At 43.8% G+C, this 20,394-nt stretch overlaps 1 protein-coding gene across 3 annotated transcripts in view; it reads right to left on the reverse strand.

Moving 5' to 3' along the window:
* The window catches only part of DLG5 (discs large MAGUK scaffold protein 5), a 679,445-nt gene that overhangs the window by 266,794 nt on the left and 392,257 nt on the right, over positions 1-20,394 (reverse strand). For all 3 annotated transcript variants that reach the window (XM_069753072.1, XM_069753075.1, XM_069753073.1), the window contains one exon: positions 6,691-6,794. In XM_069753072.1, coding sequence (XP_069609173.1) covers positions 6,691-6,794 — 104 coding nt within the window. The remainder of the gene's footprint in view (positions 1-6,690; positions 6,795-20,394) is intronic.

Raw genomic sequence — 20,394 nt, forward strand, 5'->3', positions numbered from 1 at the left:
ACTTTGTGCAGCAGGCCTTCATGGTAAAATAGCTGCTAGGAAACCACAGGCAAAAGAAAAGCAACAAGCAGAAGAGACTTGTTTGGGCTAAAGAACACAAGGAATGGACAGTGGAAATCTGTGCTTTGGTCTGATGAGTCCAAATTTGAGATCTTTGGTTCCAACCACCATGTCTTTGTGGGATGCAGAAAAGGTGAACGGATGGACTCTACATGCCTGGTTCCCACCGTGAAGCATGGAGGAAGTGTGATCGTGTGGGGGTGCTTTGCTGATGACACTGTTGGGGATTTATTCAAAATTGAAGGCATACTGAACCAGCATGGCTACCACAGCATCTTGCAGCGGCATGCTACTCCATCCGGTTTGCATTTAGTTGGACCATCATTTATTTTTCAACAGGACAATAACCCAAAACACACCTCCAGGCTGTGTAAGGGCTATTTGACCAAGAAGGAGAGTGATGGGGTGCTACGCCAGATGACCTGGCCTCCATAGCCACCAGACCTGAATCCAATTGAGATGGTTTGGGGTGAGCTGGACCGCAGAGTGAAAGCAAAAGGCCAAATCAGTGCTAAGCATCTCTGGGAACTCCTTCAAGATTGTTGGAAGACCATTCCTCTTGAAGCTCATCAAGAGTATGCCAAGAGTGTGCAAAGCAGTCATGAAAGCAAAAGGTGGCTACTTTGAAGAACCTAGAATATAAGACATAATTTCAGTTGTTTCACACTTTTTTGTTAAGTATATAATTCCACATGTGTTAATTCAAAGTTTTAATGCCTTCAGTGTGAATGTACAATTTTCATAGTCATGAAAATACCGAAAAATCTTTAAATGAGAAGGTTTGGCCTGTACTGTATATATACCTATACTATGTGTAGACATTTATTTTATCTACTAGATGGTGGCCCGATTCTTCTAACGCATCGGGTATTCTAGAATGTGCATGTCCACGTAGTATATTGCACAGCCCACGTAGTATATTGCCCAGTCACATAGTATATTACCCAGCCACGTAGTATATTGCCCAGCCACGTAGTATATTGCCCAGCCACGTAGTATATTGCCCAGTCACGTAGTATATTGCCCAGTCACGTAGTAAATTGCCCAGCTACGTAGTATATTGCCCAGCTACGTAGTATATTGCCCAGCTACGTAGTATATTGCCCAGCCACGTAGTATATTGCCCAGCTACGTAATATATTGCCCAGTCACGTAATATATTGCCCAGCCACGTAGTATATTGCCCAGCTACGTAGTATATTGCCCAGTCACGTAGTATATTGCCCAGCTACGTAGTATATTGCCCAGCCACGTAGTATATTGCCCAGCCAACTAGTATATTGCCCAGTCATGTAGTATATTGCCCAGCTACGTAGTATATTGCCCAGCCACGTAGTATATTGCCCAGCTACGTAGTATATTGCCCAGCCACATAGTATATTGCCCAGCTGCGTAGTATATTGCCCAGTCACGTAGTATATTGCCCAGCTACATATTATATTGCCCAGCCACGTAGTATATTGCCCAGTCACATAGCATATTGCCCAGTCACATAGCATATTGCCCAGTCACGTCATATATTGCCCAGCCACATAGTATATTGCCCAGTCACGTAGTATATTGCCCAGCTACGTAGTATATTGCACAGCGACGTAGTATACAGCACAGAGCCACGTAGTATACAGCACAGACACGTAGTATATTGCCCAGCCACGTAGTATATTGCCCAGCTACATAGTATATTGCCCAGTCACGTAGTATATTGCCCAGTCACGTAGTATATTGCCCAGCGACGTAGTATACAGCACAGAGCCACATAGTATACAGCACAGAGCCACGTAGTATATTGCCCAGCCACATAATATATTGCCCAGCGACGTAGTATACAGCACAGAGCCACGTAGTATATTGCCCAGTCACGTAGTATATTGTCCAGTCACGTAGTATATAACACTGTTCACGCAATATATAACAGTGGTCACGTTATATAATGCACAGCCCACGGAGTATATCACACAGCCCACATAGTATATAACACTGCCTATGTAGTATACAGCACAGAGCCACGCGGTATCTAACACAGCCCACATAGTATACAGTACTGTGGGCACCATATCCCCATTAAAAAAATTATTAAAATAAAAAATAGTTATATACTCACCCCTGGGATCCAACGAAGCTCCGCCGAGCCGTTCGCGCCAGCCGCCATCTTCCGTTCCCAGGATGCATTGCGAAATTACCCAGCTGACTTAGCGGTCTCGCGAGACCGCTAAGTCTTCTGGGTAATTTTGCAATGCATCGCTGGGAACGGAAGATGGTGGCAGGCTGGAGCGGCTCGGCGGACTAGGGAGGGTGAGTATAGCAGGTTTTTTGTATTTTTATTATTTTTAACATTACATTTTTTTACTATTGATGCCGCAAAGGCAGCATCAATAGTAAAAAGTTGGGGACACACAGGGTAAATAGCGGCGGTAACGGAGTGCGTTACCCGCGGCATAACGCGGTCCGTTACCGCCGGCATTAACCCTATGTGAGCGGTGACCGGAGGGGAGTATGCGGGCGCCGGGCAGTGACTGCGGGGAGTAAGGAGCGGCCATTTTCTTCTGGACTGTGCCCATCGCTGATTGGTCGTGGCTGTTTTGCCGCGACCAATCAGCGACTTGGATTTCCATGACAGACAGAGGCCGCGACCAATGAATATCCGTGACAGACAGAAAGACAGACAGTAAGACAGACAGACGGAAGTGACTCTTAGACAATTATATAGTAGATTATATTTTTAATCTGTCCATGTGATTTTACTGTACACCGCACTGAATTGCCGGCTTAACTATACAGGCACTGTAAGGTCATCCAAAAGCAATGTGAAAGACTGGTGGAAAGCATGGCAAGATGCATGAAAGCTGTGATTAAAATCATGGTTATTTCACAAAATATTGATTTCTGAACTCTTCCTGAGTTAAAACATTAGTATTGTTGTTTCTAAATGATTATAGATTTGTTTTCTTTGCATTATTTGAGGTCTGAAAGCACTGTTTTTTTTTGTTTTTTTTTACCATTTTTCTTTGTCAGAAAAAAACCCCGAAAAATTGATTGCTTGGAAATTTGGAGACATGTTGTCAGAAGTTTATAGAATAAAAGAACAATTTACATTTTACTGAAAAATATACCTATAAGGCCGGAGTCACACTAGACCGTAATACGGACGAGGGCTATGAGATAAAAAATCGCATAGCACTCGGACCAATGTTAATATATGGGGCAGCTCCTATCATCCGTTGTTTTCTCGGCCGTATTATATGTGCGAGAGAAATCGAAGCATGCTGTGATTTTCACCGTATATCAGCAGAGACTTGCCAATGAAAGTCTATGGGTGCGAGAAAAACCCGCACGCCACACGGACCATCAGTGTGATCCCAAACATAAAGCAAAATCTACAACGGAATAGTTCACCAATAAACGTATCCAGGTATTAGAATGCCCAAGTAAAAGTCCAGACCTCAATGCAATTGAAAATCTGTGGAAAGAGCTGAAAATTGCTGTTCACAAACGATCTCCATCAAACCTCACTGAGCTCGAGCTGTTTGCCAGGGAAGAATGGGCAAGAATTTCAGTCTCGATGTACAAAACTGATAGAGACATACCCCAAGCGACTTGAAGCTGTAATTGCAGCAAAAGGTGGCACAACAAAGTATTACGTTAAAGGGGCCGAATAATATTGCACGCCCCACTTTTCAGCTTTTCAGTTTTTGAATTTCCACAAAAATTTAAAATAACCAATAAATTTCGTTCAACTTCACAATTGTGTGCCACTTGTTGTTGATTCTTCACCAAAAATTTACATTTGGTATCTTTCTGTTTGAAGCATGATATGTGGGAAAAGGTTGAAAAGTTTCACAAGGCACTGTATGTCACTTCTGGTACACAAATTGAAGCAGTTCTTCTTTGTTTGATGGCTTGTGACTATCCATCATCCTCTTGATTACATTCCAGAGGTTTTCAATGGGGTTCAGGTCTGGAGATTGGGCTGCCCATGACAAGGTTTTGATGGTGGTCTCAATTTTTGCCAGAGCTGTATGTGGAATGGGGGAAAGGCATCCATATAGAGCCTGTAATTGGTAGATGAATAAATGAAGAAACAAGGTAATTACCTGGGTGGTACTTAGTTCAAGTGCGATGCACTCCCCCAACGTATGTGCTATATCTAATATACTATGGTGGGTTTAGAAAAAACAAATTTACATTGAGCAAAATGGCGCCGGCGCCTGCGCAGTAGCTTGTAAAGCATTATGCTTGTAATATTGCTGGGAAAAAATAAAAATTACCCTAATCAAAATGGGTCTGGCAGGGGCGCATGCACAGTAGCATCTATCACGTAACGATAGATGAAACTGCACAAGCGCCGCTGGCAGCGCCATTTTACTGCAGCCAATTTGTTTCCTCTCGTAAAATAACACCTGAAGGTGCTTGAGCAGTAGCATAGATAAAAACATGACTAATGCTACTGCGCAGGCGCCACCGCCATCTTGATGGAGCCAATTTTTTTTTTTTAATGGCACTGGTGGCTGCACCTGCGCAGTAGCATCTATTGCAGTCTGATAGTTGCTACTGTGCAATTGCCACAGGCGCCATTTGGTAGATAAAAAAAAATTTGGCTGCAGTAAAATGGCACCGGTGGTGGTGCTTGCGCTGTAGAATCTATCAGAACATGATAGATGCTTATAATCAGCATTTGCCCCCGCCTGCGCTATTTTGATGAAGGTAATTTTTTTTTTAACCCGGCAATATTACATAGTGCTTTACATGCTGCTGCGCAAGATCCATCGCCGTCGCCATTTTGCTCAAAGTAAATTTATTTTTTTCTAAACACACCATAGTATATGCCAGGGGTCCCCAACTCCAGGCCTCGAGGGCCGCCAACAGTGCAGGTTTTCAGGATTTCTTTAGTATTGCATCGGTGGTAATGTGATCATCTGCACAGGTGATGATTCCAACCCCTGTGCAATACTAAGGAAATCCTGAAAACCTGCACTGTTGGCGGCCCTCGAGGCCTGGAGTTGGGGACCCCTGGTATATGCAGTATGTAAAATAGGAGGTAGGTCACTGAGGAATCAGTAACCTGTCATAAGGGAATAAGGATGAATATCTAAGCAGAGCACCACATAAAGCACCGACCACAGGCCGCCCCGGAGTACGAGAATTTCATTAACTGAAAACTACAATTAAAGATTAACCTCTTCATGACCGTAGCTTTTTTCGGTTACGCGTTTACGTTTTTTCCCCCTCCTTCCAGAGCCATAACATTTTTATTTTTCCATCAATATGCCCAAGTGGGGCTTATTTTTTGCGGGAGAAGCTGGACTTTTTAAAGACATCATTGGTTTTTGCATGTCATGTACTGGAAAATGGGAAAAAATTTCCAAGTGCATTGAAATTGCAAAAAAAAGTGCAATCCCACACTTGTTTTTTGCTTGGCTTTTTTGCTAGGTTCACTAAATGCTCAAACCGACCAAACCGATGCCAAATATGTGTAGATTTGATTTTTCTTTTTATTGTTTTATTTTGAATGGGGCGAAAGTGGGGTGACTTAAACTTTTATATTTTTTTCATATTTTTAAAACATTTTTTTTTTACTTTTGCCATGCTTTAATAGCCTCCATGGGAGGCTAGAAGGTGGCACAATTCGATCGGCTCTGCTACATAGGAGCTAAGCTCAGATCGCTCCTATGTAGCAGAATTACTTCATTGCTATGAGCACCGACCACAGGGTGGCGCTCAAAGCAATCCGGCATCACCAACCATAGGGGTCTCAAGGAGACCTCTGGTTGTCATGTCGATGCATCACTGACCACCGATCATGTGAAGGGGCCAGCGATGCACTCATTTCCGGCCCAATGGCGGGAAGCGCTAGTTAAATGCCGCTGTCAGCATTTGACAGCAGCATTTAACTAGTTAATAGCGGCGGGTGGATCGCGATTCCACCCGCCGCTTTTGTGGGCACATGTCCCGGCTTTGATACAGGCTCACCGTCGTTGGGGGTCTGACCTCGGACGTACTAATCCCGTCCGAGGTCCGAAAGGGGTTACCCCAAGATGGATTTCATCAACCAATTTTCTATTCAAAATCCTGCTGACAGGTTTGCTCTAAATGTGACATCTTCAGGGGCTATGGGACAATGCTATAGAACATTGTGAAGGGGAGGCTAATATAGCCTCCTAAGTCACTCCCTTAAGGAGAAGGAGGCATAGTTGCTTAGCCCAGTGATTGGCTCCAGTGGTCTGCACTCATAACGTCATAACCATTGCCTTTAAACAATGAATGGGAGCAATGGCCGACAGGCATCACTGAAGCAGCGGAGGATTAACATTGCAGTACTTCTTATTTTCAACATCTACAAGTTAAAAAGGACTGAAAAAAATTGTAGAAAGTAAACAACCCTTTTACCAAAAATAAGCTTTATTTGCTGAAACCATAATACTTATTTTAAATTCACTGTACAAAGTAGACCAAAGTACCCTAACAACATTGATTTTGTCTGGATTGGTGGTCAATTAATCATGCAGCAGGAGTGCATTCTCATCATAATTTAAGCTATTGTAGCATATCATATCAATGTACGATTTATGTTCCAGGTTGTAGCTTAGCTTTGCACATGCATAGTAAGTATACGGAAAACTTGTTGATACTTACAGCCACTACCCGGTCACCAACAGTGAGAGATCCTTCTTTGGCAGCAGGACTCCCAGGCATCACAGATGCTATCAACACTCCATTCTCCAAAGAAACTCCGCTTTCTATAACAGGGAGAAAACAGCTGTACTAGTTAGTATATACAGTAGGTGTAAACTCCAAAGATGCTAAAACAAGACCAGATAAAGACTGCATTTTTATATAATGCCATCTGTAAGAGCCATAACAGTTATACATCTCCCAGACCAAGGAAACACTGTATATATGAGTCACAGGTATAATATGTACAGATTTTGCCTAATAAACATTCATTTCTGCCATTTCATATAACAATAAAAATAATTATTTTATTTCTATAGCGCCAACATATTCCGCAGCACTTTACATTTTAGAGGGGAATTGTACAGACAGTAGACATTACAGTAAAACAACAGCACATAGATCAAAACAGATACCAAGAGGAATGAGGGCCCTGCTCGCAAGTTTACAATCTATAAGAAAAAGGGGGATGGTAATAAATGCTTTCGTTGTTCAGACCAGCCATAGTGTACTACCAAAGAAACTATGATAAAAACTAGGCAACACCTATTGTGGGTGAAGCGAGTCCCAGAATCATTTAAACTCTTTCCTGACAGATGGCACTTAAACGCTTTATGACTGCCAATGGTAGATATACGTCGGGGCTAGCAGGGCTTTGTGCAACATTTCTCTACGGTTGGTGGTCTCGCAGCGCTCAGGACCCCCAAGGTCCTGCAAGCGCTGCGATTCCTGTGCAGAGCCATTGCTCTGCCAGGTGACATCATTGGGACCTGATTAGATCAGGTCCCAATGATGTTAACCCTTTGCTATCTTCTAGATGCCGCGATCGTGGCATTTAGAAAATAGCAGAGGGAGACTCCTGCTATACTCACCTCTCTGACGCCCCCCGTGATGAGATCTGATCACATCACGGGGGATCCCGAATTGCCATGGCAGCTGGAAGTCACGTGATGACTTCCAGCTACGGTGGCTTGTTAAGTTCAGCCTGCAGCTGAGTCTAAGGCTGGCGTCACACTCAGCGTATAAAAATACGGTCCGTATACTACGGCCGTAATACGCAGAAAAGTCTCCAAAATAGTGGTCCGTATCTCCTCCGTAGGCAGGGTGTGTCAGCGTATTTTGCGCATGGCATCCTCCGTATGTAATCCGTATGGCATCCGTACTGCGTGTTTTTCTCGCAGGCTTGCAAAACCAACTTACGGATTTACAATGGATCCATGGGCTCAAAAAATCATAAAAACATATATACTGTCTATATATGTCTAATGCAGCTGTGCTCGTGGCTGTAAAACCCCGGGGGATGAAGGTAATGTAGGTCAATGACCTGTATTTACCTTCATTCGCGGTGATGCGCCCTCTGCTGGTTGTCCTCATATGAACTCGAGCCTGGGAGCTTTCCAGGAAAGTTCCCACGCTCGAGGGACATCCAGCAGAGGGCGCATCACCGCGAATGAAGGTAAATATAGGTCATTGACCTACATTACCTTCATTCCCCGGGTTTTACAGCCACGAGCACAGCTGCATTAGCAGAGCTCCTGGCTGTAAAATATTTTAATCCCTTCAGATGGATTTACATCGTGGGACGTTACAGATCATCGGAAGGTATGTATATTGTTGGTTTATTATTTTTTCTTTGTTACAGAGGGAGGGTCTTCAGGTGGATTGAGAGAACAATAAAATATTAAAACAACCTTTGTGTTTATTTCATTAAAATACTTTTTAATAATGTGTGTGATTTTTAACCCTTTCACTCAATTGGATTAATAATGGATAGGTGTCATAATTGACGCCTCTCCATTATTAATCTGGCTTAATGTCACCTTACAATAGCAAGGTGACATTAACCCTTCATTACCCCATATCCCACCTCTACACGGGAATGGGAAGAGAGTGGCCAAGTGCCAGAATAGGCGCATCTTACAGATGTGCCTTTTCTGGGGTGGCTGGGGGCAGATGTTTTCAGCCAGTGGGGGGGGGGGGGCAAAAACCATGGACCCTCTCCAGGCTATTAATATCTGCCCTCAGTCACTGGCTTTACTACTCTGGCGGAGAAAATTGCGCGGGAGCCCACGCCAATTTTTTCCGCCATTTAACCCTTTAATTTAATAGCTAGAGAGCCCAAATTTTGCACATACACACTACTAACATTAGTAGTGTGGAATATGCAAAAAAATGGGGATATGAGATGGTTTACTGTATGTAAACCATGTCTCATATCATGTCGGGTTTAGTAAGGAGATAGCAAAAGCCGGCAATTGAATTACCGGCTTTAAAGCTATAAAGCTAATATTAATATATATACATACATATATACATATATGTGTCTCAATGACATATATATATATATATATATATATATATATATACCTATTCTATGTGTACACATTTATTCTACCTATTCTATTGTAAGCTGTCAGTGTGATTTTACTGTACACAGCACTGAATTGCCGGCTTTTCTCTCTAACACCGCTGCGTATTTCTCGCAAGTCACACTGCTGGTCCGTGTGTAATCCGTATTTTTCTGGCCCCCATAGACTTTCATTGGCGGATTTTTTGCGCAATACGGTGACAAACGCAGAATGCTGCATTTTTCTACGGCCGTAGAAGACCGTATAATACGGATCAGTAAAATATGGCTGATAGGAGCAGGGGCATAGAGAAGCATTGTACCGTATGCAATCCGTATTTTCTGCACCTCTCTTACATCCGTAAAACTTGCTAGTGTGAGGCCGGCCTAACAAGCGAACAGTTTTAACAGTGTAAAACTCACAGGTCTCTTGCAATGCAATACATGTGTATTGCATTGTAAGAGACCTGAGATCAGAAAAATAAAAAGTGCTGTCTCATACAGGGACTAAGTAAAAAAAGTTAATAAAAACTAAAAAAAAAAGTTTTAAAACTATTAAAAAATAAAATAAAAAATATTAAACCAATAAATCAAAAAAAATACACAAATTTGGTATCGCAGCATCTGGAACGAGCCAACCTATAAAACGGTCACACTTGTTCACTCCTTCAGTGTACACTATAAAAAAACAGAAACAAAACAGAGCAAAAACCTTTGCTTTTTCATATTGCCGCCAAACAAAAAGTAGAAGAAAATGCAATCAAAAAGTCATATCAAAATAAAAATGGTACAGCTGAAAACTTCATCTTGTCCTGCAAAAAACAAGCCGCCATACAGCTCCAACAGCAGAAAAATAAAAAAGTTATAGCTTTCAGAATAAAGCGATGCAAAAACAATTATTTTTTCTATAAAATAGTTTTTATTGTGAAAAAGCAGCAAAATGAAAAAAAAATATACATAAATGTGGTATCGCTGTAATAATACTAACCCCCAAGACTACAGCTGCTTTATTAATTTTATTACACACGTAATGTCATAAAAAAAAACAATTCCTGATATCCTGGTGTTTGATCATTCTGTCTCACAAAAATCAGAATAGAAAGTGATAAAAAATGTCATGTACCCGAAAATGGTACCAATAAAAAGGTCAGCTCTTCCCGCAAAAAACAAGCTGTCACATGGCTCTGTCGGCCGAAATATGATAAATGTATAGCTCTCAAAATGTGGTGATGCTAAAATTTGTTTTTGCAATAAAAAGCATTTTTTAGTGTCTGACAGCTGCCAAACATAAAAACCCGCTATAAATCTGGTATCGTTGTAATCGCACCAACCCGAAGAATAAAGTCGCCTAATCACTTATACCGTATGAAAAATATAGTAAAAAATAAATAAAACCAATTCTTCACATGCTGTTGATTTTTTCATTCTGCCTCCCAAAGATCGCAGTAAGGCTCAGCGCACACTTGTCCCGCGCACTGCGCTGAGCGCTTACACCAGGACTTCCATGTAAATCTCTGAAATACAAGATTCAGACGAAACCCCTGGCGGAAGATTCCCCATAATGAGGCAGATGGAGGCACTGTGAATACCATAAGACCTGTGAGATCCGGCGGTGTCTGTTTTTTTAGTCATACATAAAAGCGCAGTCAGCCAATTTTGTGCACCGCTGAAGGACACCGCTGAACAGAGGCCAGACGGAGTCCAGAGTAACTTTGCTGCCTCATCATAGTCAATGGATCGGGGGTTTCATCTGTCACGTCACTCAGATTTGGACAGAAACCCCAAAGTAAGTGCTCAGCGTAGAGCACCACATAAATGTGATCCCAAACGTTATGTAAAATACTCCCAATAAAAGCTTCGACTCAATCCACAAAAAAAAGGTCCCCACTCAGGTCTGTCATCTGTTAACGGAAATATAAGGGGCTTCCACATTACTGCTAGTACAAAGGCTCTGGAAAAGCGTTATGGCTACTCACCCCCCTAAAATAAATTCTGCGCTCCCAAATTCAAATGCCCCCCTCCCTTCTGAGCCCCGCAGTGTACCTAAACCACTTATATTATCCACATGTTTGGCATTCCTGTAGTGATAAGAACCTGCCTAATTTATAGGTGCATGTATCGAGAAGCACGGACTGGGCATCATAATATATTGGTGACTGTAACGTACTGGTCACTACAGTGTACTGGTCACTACAATGGCAGTTTGCATTTTTCACTCAGCAACATCCACTGCTGCCTGTTTCTGGAAAACACCCATGGAGTCAAAATCATCGCTACACTTGTAGATAAATTCCTAAAGGGGTATAATTTCCAAACTGCGGTCACTTGAGGGTAGATTCTGCTTTTATGGCATTTAAGGGCTCTTTCTATAGAGTCTGGAAACTAATCTATAATAATTTGTTCTCCAAAAGTCAAATAGCGCTCCGTCCTGTTGTGAATTCTGTGGCAGAGTTCACTCCTGTGGTCACAAGTGGTACTTCGGCTGATTCTCTCTGGGAGCTTCCGTTTGTGGAGGAAAGTGGTACTGCAGCTTCTGAGTTTCCTCCCTCAGGTGATCTGGTGAGGTCATTAGCTGCGTCTCTACTTAACTCCACCTGATACTGTGATCCATGCTTCCTGTCAATGTTCCAGTGTTGGACTTGTGTTTCTCTGGATCATTCCTGTGGCCTGCTGCTCTGCATAGCTAAGTGCTTCTTTGCTATTTGTTGCTAATTTTTCTGTCCAGCTTGTCTATTTGTTTTGCTGGAAGCTCTGGGACGCAAAGGGTGTACCTCCGTGCCGTTAGTTCGGTACGGAGGTTCTTTTTGCCCCCTTTGCGTGGTTTTCTTTAGGGTTTTGTGTAGACCGCAAAGTTATCTTTCCTATCCTCGTTCTGTCTAGAATATCGGGCCTCACTTTGCTGAATCTATTTCATCCCTACGTTTGTCTTTTCATCTTACTCACAGTCATTATATGTGGGGGGCTGCCTTTTCCTTTGGGGTATTTCTCTGAGGCAAGGTAGGCTTATTTTTCTATCTTCAGGCTAGATAGTTTCTCAGGCTGTGCCGAGTTGCATAGGGAGCGTTAGGCGCAATCCACAGCTGCCTCTAGTTGTGTTTGGAGAGGATCAGGAATTGCGGTCTACAGAGTTTCCACGTCTCAGAGCTCGTTCTATTATTTTGGGTTATTGTCAGATCACTGTATGTGCTCTGATCGCTATGTACATTGTTACTGAATTGCCTTTCATAACAGTACAGGAAGCCAAAAGTACTAATGATTCTCAATAGAGGGAAAAAAGAAGTTCTGAGACCATTTTTTTTCCCTTTGCACTGTGATTTGTCTTTTTTTTCCCCTAGACATTTGGGTGGTTCAGGACACAGGTGTTACAATGGACATTAAAGGTCTGTCTTCATGTGTAGATCAGCTCACGGCAAGAGTTCAAGATATTCAAAATTTTGTGGTTCAGAATTCTTTGTTAGAACCGAGAATTCCTATTCCAGATTTGTTTTTTGGAGATAGAACTAAATTTCTGAGTTTCAAGAATAATTGTAAACTGTTTCTGGCTTTGAAACCTCGCTCCTCTGGTGACCCAGCGCAACAGGTTAGGATCGTCATTTCTTTTTTGCGTGGCGACCCTCAGGACTGGGCATTTTCTCTTGCGTCAGGAGATCCTGCATTGAGTGATATCGATGCGTTTTTCCTGGCGCTTGGATTGCTGTACGATGAACCTAATTCAGTAGTTCAGGCAGAAAAAAATTTGCTGGCTCTTGGTCAGGCTCAGGATGAGATAGAGCTATATTGCCAGAAATTTAGAAAATGGTCCGTGCTAACTCAATGGAATGAATGTGCGCTTGCAGCCATTTTCAGAAAGGGTCTCTCTGAAGCCATTAAGGATGTCATGGTGGGATTTCCTATGCCCGCTGGTTTGAATGAGTCTATGTCTTTGGCCATTCAGATCGGTCGACGCTTGCGTGAGCGTAAATCTGTGTACCATTTGGCGGTATTACCTGAGATTAAACCTGAGCCTATGCAGTGCGATAGGACTATGGCCAGAGAACGGCAAGAACACAGACGTCTGAATGGGCTGTGTTTCTACTGTGGTGATTCCACTCATGCTATCTCTGATTGTCCTAAGCGCACTAAGCGGTTCGCTAGGTCTGCCGCCATTGGTACTGTACAGTCAAAATTTCTTCTGTCCGTTACCTTGATATGCTCCTTGTCATCGTATTCTGTCATGGCGTTTGTGGATTCAGGCGCTGCCCTGAATTTGATGGACTTGGATTATGCTAAACGTTGTGGGTTTTTATTGGAGCCCTTGCAGTGTCCTATTCCATTGAGAGGAATTGATGCTACGCCTTTGGCCAAGAATAAGCCTCAGTACTGGACCCAGCTGACCATGTGCATGGCTCCTGCACATCAGGAGGTTATTCGCTTTCTGGTGTTACATAATCTGCATGATGTGGTCGTGTTGGGGTTGCCATGGCTACAAGCCCATAATCCAGTATTGGATTGGAATTCCATGTTGGTGTCCAGCTGGGGTTGTCAGGGGGTACATTGTGATGTTCCATTTCTGTCAATTTCGTCATCCACCCCTTCTGAGGTTCCAAAGTTCTTGTCTGATTACCGGGATGTATTTGATGAGCCCAAGTTCGATGCCCTACCTCCGCATAGGGATTGTGATTGTGCTATCAATTTGATTCCTGGTAGTAAATTCCCAAAAAGGTCGACTGTTTAATTTATCCGTGCCTGAGCACACCGCTATGCGCAGTTATGTGAAGGAATCCCTAGAGAAGGGGCATATTCGCCCATCATCGTCGCCATTAGGAGCAGGGTTCTTTTTTGTAGCCAAGAAGGATGGTTCGCTGAGACCGTGTATAGATTACCGCCTTCTTAATAAGATCATTGTAAAATTTCAGTGCCCCTTGCCATTGTTATCTGATTTGTTTGCTCGGATTAAGGGGGCTAGTTGGTTCACTAAGATAGATCTTCGTGGTGCGTATAATCTGGTGAGAATCAGGCAAGGCGATGAATGGAAAACTGCATTTAATACGCCCGAGGGTCATTTTGAGTATCTAGTGATGCCGTTCGGACCTGCCAATGCTCCATCAGTGTTTCAATCCTTTATGCATGACATCTTCCGTGAGTACCTGGATAAATTCCTGATTGTGTACTTGGATGACATTTTGATCTTCTCGGATGATTGGGAGTCTCATGTGAAGCAGGTCAGAACGGTTTTTCAGGTCCTGTGTGCTAATTCTTTGTTTGTGAAGGGATCAAAGTGTCTCTTTGGTGTGCAGAAGGTTTCATTTTTGGGGTTCATCTTTTCCCCTTCTACTATCGAGATGGATCCGGTTAAGGTCCAAGCCATCCATGATTGGACTCAGCCGACATCTCTGAAAAGTCTGCAAAAGTTCCTGGGCTTTGCTAATTTTTATCGTCGCTTCATCTGCAATTTTTCTAGTGTTGCCAAACCATTGACCGATTTGACCAAGAAGGGTGCTGATTTGGTCAATTGGTCTTCTGCTGCTGTGGAAGCTTTTCAAGAGTTAAAGCGTCGTTTTTCTTCTGCCCCTGTGTTGTGTCAACCAGATGTTTCTCTTCCGTTCCAGGTCGAGGTTGATGCTTCTGAGATTGGAGCAGGGGCTGTTTTGTCACAGAGAGGTTCTGGTTGCTCAGTGATGAAACCATGCGCTTTCTTTTCCAGGAAGTTTTCGCCTGCTGAGCGAAATTATGATGTGGGCAACCGAGAGTTGCTGGCCATGAAGTGGGCATTTGAGGAGTGGCGTCATTGGCTTGAAGGAGCTAGGCATCGCGTGGTGGTATTGACTGATCATAAGAACTTGACTTATCTCGAGTCTGCCAAGCGCTTGAATCCTAGACAAGCTCGTTGGTCGTTGTTTTTTGCCCGTTTTGACTTTGTGATTTCGTACCTCCCGGGCTCTAAAAATGTGAAGGCGGATGCTCTGTCTAGGAGTTTTGTGCCCGACTCTCCGGGTTTATCTGAGCCGGCGGGTATCCTCAAGGAAGGAGTAATTGTGTCTGCCATCTCTCCTGATTTGCGGCGGGTGCTGCAAAAATTTCAGGCTAATAAACCTGATCGTTGCCCAGCGGAGAAACTGTTTGTCCCTGATAGGTGGACGAATAGAGTTATCTCTGAACTTCATTGTTCGGTGTTGGCTGGTCATCCTGGAATCTTTGGTACCAGAGAGTTAGTGGCTAGATCCTTTTGGTGGCCGTCTCTGTCGCGGGATGTGCATACTTTTGTGCAGTCCTGTGGGATTTGTGCTCGGGCTAAGCCCTGCTGTTCTCGTGCCAGTGGGTTGCTTTTGCCCTTGCCGGTCCCGAAGAGGCCTTGGACACATATCTCTATGGATTTTATTTCTGACCTTCCCGTTTCTCAAAAGATGTCAGTCATTTGGGTGGTCTGTGATCGCTTTTCTAAGATGGTCCATCTGGTACCCTTGTCTAAATTGCCTTCCTCCTCTGATTTGGTGCCTTTGTTCTTCCAGCATGTGGTTCGTTTGCATGGCATTCCGGAGAATATTGTTTCTGACAGAGGTTCCCAGTTTGTTTCAAGGTTTTGGCGAGCCTTTTGTGATAGGATGGGCATTGACTTGTCTTTTTCCTCGGCTTTCCATCCTCAGACTAATGGCCAGACCGAACGAACCAATCAGACCTTGGAAACATATCTGAGATGCTTTGTTTCTGCGGATCAGGATGACTGGGTGTCCTTTTTGCCTTTGGCTGAGTTCGCCCTTAATAATCGGGCCAGCTCGGCTACCTTGGTTTCGCCGTTTTTCTGCAATTCTGGGTTCCATCCTCGTTTCTCTTCAGGACAGGTTGAGTCTTCGGACTGTCCTGGTGTGGATACTGTGGTGGACAGGTTGCAGCAGATTTGGACTCAGGTAGTGGACAATTTGACCTTGTCCCAGGAGAAGGCTCAACTTTTCGCTAATCGCAGACGCCGTGTGGGTCCCCGACTTCGTGTTGGGGATCTGGTTTGGTTATCTTCTCGTCATATTCCTATGAAGGTTTCCTCTCCTAAGTTTAAACCTCGTTTTATTGGTCCGTATAGGATTTCTGAGGTTCTTAATCCTGTGTCTTTTCGTCTGACCCTTCCAGATTCTTTTTCCATACATAACGTGTTCCATAGGTCATTGTTGCGGAGATTCGTGGCACCTATGGTCCCATCTGTTGAGCCTCCTGCCCCGGTTTTGGTGGAGGGGGAATTGGAGTTTATTGTGGAGAAGATTTTGGATTCTCGTGTTTCAGGACGGAAACTCCAGTATCTGGTTAAATGGAAGGGTTATGCTCAGGAAGATAATTCCTGGGTTTTTGCCTCTGATGTCCATGCTCCCGATCTTGTTCGTGCCTTTCATGTGGCTCATCCTGGTCGGCCTGGGGGCTCTGGTGAGGGTTCGGTGACCCCTCCTCAAGGGGGGGGTACTGTTGTGAATTCTGTGGCAGAGTTCACTCCTGTGGTCACAAGTGGTACTTCGGCTGATTCTCTCTGGGAGCTTCCGTTTGTGGAGGAAAGTGGTACTGCAGCTTCTGAGTTTCCTCCCTCAGGTGATCTGGTGAGGTCGTTAGCTGCTTCTCTACTTAACTCCACCTGATGCTGTGATCCATGCTTCATGTCAATGTTCCAGTGTTGGACTTGTGTTTCTCTGGATCATTCCTGTGGCCTGCTGCTCTGCATAGCTAAGTGCTTCTTTGCTATTTGTTGCTATTTTTTCTGTCCAGCTTGTCTATTTGTTTTGCTGGAAGCTCTGGGACGCAAAGGGTGTACCTCCGTGCCTTTAGTTCGGTACGGAGGGTCTTTTTGCCCCCTTTGCGTGGTTTTCTTTAGGGTTTTGTGTAGACCGCAAAGTTATCTTTCCTATCCTCGTTCTGTCTAGAATATCGGGCCTCACTTTGCTGAATCTATTTCATCCCTACGTTTGTCTTTTCATCTTACTCACAGTCATTATATGTGGGGGGCTGCCTTTTCCTTTGGGGTATTTCTCTGAGGCAAGGTAGGCTTATTTTTCTATCTTCAGGCTAGTTAGTTTCTCAGGCTGTGCCGAGTTGCATAGGGAGCGTTAGGCGCAATCCACAGCTGCCTCTAGTTGTGTTTGGAGAGGATCAAGAATTGCGGTCTACAGAGTTTCCACGTCTCAGAGCTCGTTCTATTATTTTGGGTTATTGTTAGATCACTGTATGTGCTCTGATCGCTATGTACATTGTGTTACTGAATTGCCTTTCATAACACCGTCCCTTTAGAGTCTTGCTGTGTGGCTAAGCGGTACTGTACTGCCATATACGGGGTATTGCCAAGTTCAGAAGAAATTGTGTAACACTTTTTGGCACCATTTTTACCCATTTCCCAGTGTAAAAATATAAAATTTGGGACTAAAACAATTTTTTTGTGGTAAGAATGTATTCATTTGTTCTTCACTGCCAAATGGTATCAAATTATGTGGAACACTTGTAGTGTCAATATGATCACTGCATCCCTACATGAACTCATTGAGAGGTGTAGTTTGTAAAATGGGGTCACTTACGGGGGTTTCTGCTGTTCTGGCATCTCAGGGGCTCTGCCAATGTGACATGGCCCCTCAAACCAATGCAGCAAAACCTGCACTGTAATATGGCAAACTTTGGAGTCCATTTTTTCTTGCTACCCTTGTGAAAATGAAAAAGTGGGGGCTAAAATAGCATTTTTGTGGTAAAAATGTTTTTTTTTTAATTTTGACGGCTCAATATTCTAAAATTCTGTGAAGCCCCCAGAGGTTCAAGGTGCTCACCAGACATCTAGATAAATTCATTGAGGGGTCTAGTTTACAAAATGGGGTCACTTGTTGGGGGTTTCCACTGTTTAGGCACATCAGAGGCTCTCCAAATGCAACATGGGGCCCGTGCGCCCAAACAGTAGTACTCCCCCACATATGGGGTATTGACGTGCTCAGGAGAAATTGCATAACAAACTGTATGGTGCAATTTCTCCTGTTACCTTTATGAAAATGCCAAATATGGAGTTAAAAAGAATTATATCGGAAAAATGTTATTTTTTTTCATTTCCACGGCTCTACGTTATAAACTTCTGTGAAGCACCTGTGGGTTCAAGGTGCTCAATACACATCTAGATAAGTTCCCCAAAGGGTCTAGTTTCCAAAATGGTGTCACTTGTTGGGTGTTTCCAGTGTGTAGGCACATCAGGGCCTCTCCAAACGCAACATGGAGGCAGTTAATTATTCCAGCATATTTTACATTCAAAAAGTCAAATGGCGCTCCTTTTCTCCCGAGCCCTGCCGTGCGCCCAAACAGTAGTATTTCCCCATGTATGGGGTATCAGCATGCTCAGGAGAAATTGCACAACAAACTGTATGGTGAAATTTCTCCTGTTACCTTTAAGAAAATGCAAAATATGGAGCTAAAGAGATTTATTTCGGAAAATGTTATTTTTTTTTTTATTTCCATGGCTCTACGTTATAAACTTCTGTGAAGCACCTGTGAGTTCAAGGTGCTCAATACACATTTAGATAAGTTCCCTAAGGGGTCTAGTTTCCAAAATGCTGTCACTTGTTGGGGGTTTCCACTGTTTAGGCATGTCAGGGGCGCTCCAAACGTGACATGGCAACCGCTAATTATTCCAGCATATTTTACATTCAAAAAGTCAACTGGCGCTCCTTCCCTTCCGAGCTCTGCCGTGCAACCAAACAGTAGATTTCCCCTACATATGGGGTATCGGCATGCTCAGGAGTAATTGCAAAACAAAATGTATGGTCCATTTTCTCCTGTTACCCTTACGAAAGTAAAGTAAAATTAGGTCTAAAGGAAAATTTTTGTGAAAGAAAAGTAAATCTTTATTTTTTCCTTCCACATTCCATTAATTCCTGTGAAGCACCTGAAGGGTTAATAAACTTCTTGGATGTGGTTTTTAGCACCTTGAGAGATGCAGTTTTTAGAATGGTGTCATTTTGGGGTATTTTCTTTCATATAGACCCCTCAAAGTGATTTCAAATGTGAGGTGGTCCCTAAAAAAATGATTTTGTAACATTTGTTGAAAAAACTGAAAAATCGCTGGTCAACTTTTAACCTTTAAAACGTCATAAAAAAAAAAATGTTGGTTCCAAAATTATGCTGATGTAAAGTAGACATGTGGTAAATGTTATTTATTAACAATTTTGTGTGATATAACTGTTAGGGGTTGAGTTCCCACCTCTGCACAGGGGGAATCTCGGGCCATCTCCGCTGCGGTCTCCCATTCTTCTTCTGCTGCAGTGGAGCCTGCTCAGCAGAGACATCAGTCCCAGTGTCTTGCTCAGTCTCACTCTGTGAAAAGGGTAACTGTAGCTTTTCCAGCTTCTGCCATTGAAGCCAGTGCTGGGCAGCGGCGAGCAGACGCTTTTGGGACTAAGTCCTGCATTTCCCCTTCTTAGCATGCCCAGGACAAGCTCTCTCGTTGGAAATCGAGGGTCAGATGCTCAGATACTGCAGCAGATCCCATTGGTTCTCCAGGAAGGTCCTGAAGGTGCTCAACTTCTGTGGCAGCCTCCCATTGGTCCTTCTTGGAAGGTCTTCTCCCTTCTGTAGCTATAAAAGTTTCACATGACCGCACGGCCATGCGCTAGAGTACATTTGAAAATGTATTGTGTGTTGATGAGTGCAAGTCGTTCTTTAAACATTCCCTCCCTTGTGTATGACTGTTCGCGAAAGGCAGATGTATACTATCTAGCGCCCAGCTGAGCTATCAGCATCTAGCATAAGCTACAGCGTCTCAGCACAAAAACATACGTTACAGCGTCCATTGATATGACCGCCAGTGCGGCGCCATGCGTTATAAAGCGCTTTCCAACCCAAGCCTGGGTGGTTAGTGGCATCCACCAGTGCGGCACTGCTCGCACTCTTGTGCTTCAAACTTCTTTAGTTTGTTCTGACACCCAGTTGTGGTGTCGAGCGCAAGTGGTCTAGACGAACCCAATCCCGTGTCTTGGAACTGGGTTCTATGACCTCTTGGTTGCGCTCTTGGTGCGGTACTACGGCTCTGTGACGTAACAGAGTTTGTTTCCACCGCCATATAGTGCCGACATTTGCCAGCAGCGGGTTCTCTCCTGCACATTGGACCCCGGACTGCGAACGCACCTTATTATTTACTCGGTGCGTTCCGCCAGTCCTAACAGACACTAGCGCCAGGGTCTGGCTAGTAAATGGCGGACGATCAGCGTGTACAGCGGTACATCCAGCAGCTGGAGGGTAGGTTGGCGGCTCTAGAGCGTACAACCTCAGCTGTGGATGTCACTGCTGTCGCTGTTCAGGCTGCAAGTGTAGCTGCAGCCAGTTTGTCCGCTGCCACCCCT

The sequence above is a fragment of the Ranitomeya imitator genome, chromosome 2 (genome assembly GCF_032444005.1).
Source record: "Ranitomeya imitator isolate aRanImi1 chromosome 2, aRanImi1.pri, whole genome shotgun sequence".
Classification (NCBI taxonomy): domain Eukaryota; kingdom Metazoa; phylum Chordata; class Amphibia; order Anura; family Dendrobatidae; genus Ranitomeya; species Ranitomeya imitator.